General features: G+C 37.1%; 2 protein-coding genes across 2 annotated transcripts in view; both read left to right on the plus strand.

Moving 5' to 3' along the window:
• The window catches only part of Ptp10D (Protein tyrosine phosphatase 10D), a 51,097-nt gene extending 47,552 nt beyond the window's left edge, over positions 1 to 3,545 (plus strand). The window contains exon 15 of the mRNA XM_017623796.1: positions 3,294 to 3,545. Within this exon, the coding sequence (XP_017479285.1) occupies positions 3,294 to 3,520 (227 nt within the window). The 3' untranslated portion in view covers positions 3,521 to 3,545. The remainder of the gene's footprint in view (positions 1 to 3,293) is intronic.
• Positions 3,546 to 3,565: 20 nt separating this feature from the next.
• On the plus strand, positions 3,566 to 5,016 carry LOC108368857 (tyrosine-protein phosphatase 10D-like). Its single transcript, XM_017623797.1, has one exon. It carries the CDS (start codon positions 3,590 to 3,592, stop codon positions 4,577 to 4,579), a length of 990 nt encoding a protein of 329 aa, XP_017479286.1. The 5' UTR covers positions 3,566 to 3,589; the 3' UTR covers positions 4,580 to 5,016.
• Positions 5,017 to 5,526: the final 510 nt, after the last annotated feature.

Consider the following 5,526-nt stretch of genomic DNA (forward strand, 5'->3'; position numbering starts at 1 on the left):
GCTGTGGGTCACTTGGCGGTCGATGCGCGGGCTCTTACAATTAAAATGAAAGACTAATATTTCGCAGGCTTGTTGTTGACTTCATGATACAATATATTTTCACTATTACCAAGCCCTACTGTACATACATATTTGTTTTTTTTTTTTTTTAACAAAGGAATTAACATTAACGTTAACATTAGCACGTATGTATATGTACACATAACTCTTGCTTTGCGATGTATTCCGTACGAATTAACAGCAGAGGGCGCTCTCAGCACTGAGCAGCGCTGTTATGTGGGCATGTATGTTAGATTCTATAGGATTTTTAAAGTCCTGCAGTTCCATTTTTAGGAAGTATTTAAACTTTTTTTTTGCCTAAGACAATGAGAAGCCCATCCAGAACCTATAACTGAACTTTCACAAAAAAAAACGGTACATCCGATCTCGAGCTTTGCGAACAGAAAAAAAACGGCTTTCAAAATATATACTCTATACCAAATATTTCCTGAACTATGCAGTATGAAAAATCCCGTTTGTATGGGAGGTGGAGTAAGGATAACCAAATAAAAAGGCGAATAAATAATGTGTACAATTAAAAAATTGTAAAAAAGATTCAAAAACAAAAATGATTTTCAAGTATGCTCCGAAGAGAGGATTGGGTCTTGATACTAAATACTTACTTTTAGTACACAGTTCTGACTACTCGAACACCAGCTCCAACGCCAAACTGTCGTACTTTGTTTGCTCAGAGAACGTAAGCATTCACATTTTTTAGTTTTTCATATTCTATGTATTTATTCTACGATCTCTCCATTGCAGTTAATTCCCGATATAATTTCAAATTCAATGATTTCGTCTATCTATACTTTTATATATGTGAGAATTAATAATTCTGAATTTTTGTTAGAAACCAATAAAAAACGAATTAAAAAAGTTACGAAAATACTATGAAAGAAGAACAATACTATGAAAGCAAAACATAAAACCCCGTATTTTTAACGGACCATGTTTGTTTGTATACCCGTCGTTTTTCGCCAACGAAATATCTACTATTTGGGCGCATATTGTATTTATTCCCAACAAGTAATTTTTTGCAAAAAAAAAACGACTTAAAAAAAAATATATATATACATATATATCATGATCCAATGATCGCATCTAAACCAGATTTGTGTGGGACCACCTCTGAGACACTACCTTTCCAATGCAAAAAGAATTATCGAAATCGGTTGACGTGGTCCAAAGTTATGCGGTAACATACATTAAACAAGTAAGAAGGTCTAAGTTCGGGCGGAGCCGAACATTAAATACCCGGCGCAAGTATTAAATATATGTTTTTTCACCCTTCCGAAACCTTCCGCTAGATGGTAAGCCGAGGTGTATCAATTTTGAGTAAATTAGCGTCCTTCAATTTCGAAATATTGAAGTTTCAAGCATTTCTTAAATTTACCGTTATATGAGAATCGGCCGTTATTTTAGTCCGATTTCAATAATTTTCAACGTTTTGCTTACACGTGGCAAGTACAATAACCATACCGAGTTTGGTACAAATTGGTAGAACGGTTACCGATATACTTATATGTGATCATAAGTGGGCGGTGCCACGCCCATTTTCCAAAATTTTACCATAAACGTATTTCTTGGTAAAGAATTGTTGCAAGCATCAATTTTGAATAAATTAGCTTCAATATTTAATGATTTATCGAAGATTTTGTATTTCTCTAAATTACCGTTATATGGGATGTGGGCGTGGTTATTGTCCGATTTTAAAAATTTTCGGCCATTTGGTATGCTGTACCAGGACCAACAACTGTGCCAAGTTTGGAAGAAATTGGTGTAGCGGTTACCAAGATATACACATGTAACCATAAGTGGGCGTGGCTACGCCCATTTTCCAAAAATTTATAATATTCTTATTTTTCGTCTAAAAATTATTGTAAATATCAATTTTGAGTGAATAATCTTCAGTAGTTACTAAAATATCGCAGTTTTCGTATTTCTGAAAATTACCGTTATATGGGAAGTAGGCGTGGTTATTGAGCGATTTTAAAAATTTTCGGCCATTTGGTATGTTATGCGAAGGCCAACAACTGTGCCAAGTTTGGAAGAAATTGGTGCAGCGGTTACCAAGATATACACATGTAACCATAAGTGGGCGTGGCTACGCCCATTTTCCAAAAATTTATAATATTCTTATTTTTCGTCTAAAAATTATTGTAAATATCAATTTTGAGTGAATTATCTTCAGTAGTTACTAAAATATCGCAGTTTTCGTATTTCTGAAAATTACCGTTATATGGGAAGTGGGCGTGGTTATTGACCGATTTTAAAAATTTTCGGCCATTTGGTATGTTATGCGAAGGCCAACAACTGTGCCAAGTTTGGAAGAAATTGGTGCAGCGGTTACCAAGATATACACATGTAACCATAAGTGGGCGTGGCTACGCCCATTTTCCAAAAATTTATAATATTCTTATTTTTCGTCTAAAAATTATTGTAAATATCAATTTTGAGTGAATTATCTTCAGTAGTTACTAAAATATCGCAGTTTTCGTATTTCTGGAAATTACCGTTATATGGGAAGTGGGCGTGGTTAAAGTCCGATTTCGCCCATTTTCAATACCAACCTACCTTGGATTAAGGGAAACCTACATACCAAATTTCGTTGAGATATCTCAATTTTTGCTCGAGTTATCGTGTACACGGACAGACGGACAGACGGACAGACGGACAGACGGACAGACAGACAGACATGGCTTAATCGATTTCTTTTTTCATCCTGATCATTTATGTATACATTTGTCTATATCTATCTCGATTCGTTTTGGCTGTTACAAACAACCGTTATGTGAACAAAATTAATATAATAATATATAATATAATAAATAAATAAATAAAAAATATTCCGACGAACTGATAACCTCCTCCTTTTTTGGAAGTCGGTTAAAAATACAATAAATGTCACAACGCTTTTACATTTTTTCCACATTTACATACGTAAATATTAACAGTTTTTTAACATTTTTTGCGCCGCATATCGTGCAAATACATATTTATCTTAGTTATATACTTATGATTTCGATAACTTTCAAGAAGCTAAGAAGGTGCTGGGTTATATTCTGTAACTAACAAAAAAAATCGAAAATTTCTTCTTTTTCACAACAACGAAACGCGGAACGCAAATCAAATGCTTACACTTCCTTCCATTTATAAAATTACTTTTAAATCACTCATATCCACGTGCAAAATCACCACACACAATTGCTTTCAATTAACTCTACACTCCGATTGGAAATAACGACTATACACAGGGCAACAACCACAACTGAACGATAACGGCGATGTGATTACCACCATAGAGGCGCACGAATTGCAACCAGAAGAGGCTGAAGAAATAGATAATGAAAACGCCGCTATTATACACGATGATCAACAGCCTCTGACCGGATTCGGTGGCGCAGCACACAGCGCTTCAATGGCCTCATCATTCAGCACCGCCGCACATGTGTACTCCGAAACCATTTCTGTGGACAGATGACACTCGATTAGCCAGAACGATAACAACAACTCTGTGGTTATCGTTCTGGTGGATAACAAACCCAGTTCGATGATCTGTAAGGAAGGTGCCATCGACGTAATCAGCATCGGCGGCAATGTAGTGCATACAACTAATACGTTCGGGGGAGGTGGGAGCACAGCGCACCATCACAATTCAATCGGCGGTAATAACTCGATGAATGGCCACCATACGCTTCAACACCGGCGAAAGTCACAGCTGATCACATTCAGCGCATCATCGTGTGATATTAAAAATAGCCTCAGTCACGAGATTATACTGGTCAATAGTAACACCAACAGCAATAAAAGCAGCAATAGTAATAGCAGTGGTGGTAATAGTGTGAATGCCGCCGCCAATGGTGGGGCTACTGGCGGAAGTGGGCCACGCGGCAGCATTGTAGGAAGCATCAGCAATGGCAGTGGCGCTATTATAATTGGCAATGGCAGCTGCGGTAGTAGCAGTGCTGGTGGCGGTAATGTACGACTCAGTTTCGCCGAGGAAGATATCATGATTGTAGCACATGCTGCTGCGGGCGATGGCTCAGCATCCGTTTCTGGTTCAGGCAGCGGTGGCTCCGGTTCAGGCAATGATGGTGACCTAGAGGATGATGTATTTCGACGCCGTTCACTTGATGTGGACGAAACAGAGGACGATGGCCTTTTTGACGATGTATATGGCACCCACATTGATGTGGCTCTTAATGCGAATGATGATAGCGGCGGCGGCAGCTACGAGGATTCGCACGCAATGCATAGTTCCCTGGCGGGTAGTAATCGCAATAGTTTAGAAAAGGATGATGATGACATCGATGCGGACGTGATCAGCACAGACGTCAGCTGTTATGATCAATTTCTGGGCAGCAGTTGCAACACACGTAATGACGAGGACGAAATTGCGACTCTGGTTGGTGAAGGCGATAACTATACGAAATTATGTATAACAGATGTGAAGGGTACAACCGCTTTAAATGGTGTTGTTAGTGGTGGTGTTGGTGAAAACGGTGGCATCATATACGCCAATCCGTTTATGGGTTTGTAGAATATCTAAATATGCTAATGCTTGTTGTTTACTATAGTTTGTGTAGTAAATTATTTGGTATGTTTGTTCGTATTTAGTTAATTAATTTTATTGTTTATAAAACATTGATGCCTACAAATTGGTTACTACTTTTATTACACACAAATAACTACAATTCTTAAATCGGCTTCAGAATATAGCACTTCAGTTTACATATGTATTCTTCAATTTAACCGTTCTTATCTACAAAAAGTGAATTCCTCTCTTGAACTTGGCATGTTTTTAAAGTATCTCTATTTAAAAATATTTGCCAAATAAATGTGAAAATTGTGATTTTGAAGCTGAGGACTCTTCCCCTCTTTAATCAAAAGAATTCTTGAAGTTTAAGAGGAATGAACGCGATAGATAAAACTTTGAAGCTTCGTGTGACATTTCTAACTTTCAATCTCCTCCAAACGTTTCCGGTTTACAGGATTTAAGCTTAGTATCCAGCTCTTAAGAAAACGGTCAAGAAAAAATTGCCATTATTTCGCGTGTGTGTCCAAGGAATTTTGACATTTTTTATACCTCACAGCCTGTTGCCTCACTCTTTCCTCAAGAAATAATGGAACGGGCATATATTTATGTTGCAAACCTGGGTTGCCTTGGCTCTTTTTTCACAAAAAACTTTAGAAAACCGTAGTAGAAAGCGTACTAAATTTCTGAAGAACTGCGTACTGCCTTAAGGAAATTTGACTCAAGAATATTTCTAGCCATTTCTTGTACGTCATTTTATATGGAGTTTTTGCTTTTCTTAAGAGCTGGATACTAAGCTTTAGTCAGAACTTACAGGAAGTCATTTCTATAGACCGAAAAGTCGAAAAAAGGGTCATTGACGAAAAAAAGGTCACCATATTTCTTGCTTATATACACTAATAAAAGAAGTCTAAGGTCTTTACTCTACTATAATATGTTGTAGATAATAAACA

This window comes from Rhagoletis zephyria, unplaced genomic scaffold (assembly GCF_001687245.7).
Source record: "Rhagoletis zephyria isolate East Lansing unplaced genomic scaffold, Rhagoletis_zephyria_1.1 Rzeph_scaffold_03359, whole genome shotgun sequence".
In the NCBI taxonomy this organism is placed as follows: domain Eukaryota; kingdom Metazoa; phylum Arthropoda; class Insecta; order Diptera; family Tephritidae; genus Rhagoletis; species Rhagoletis zephyria.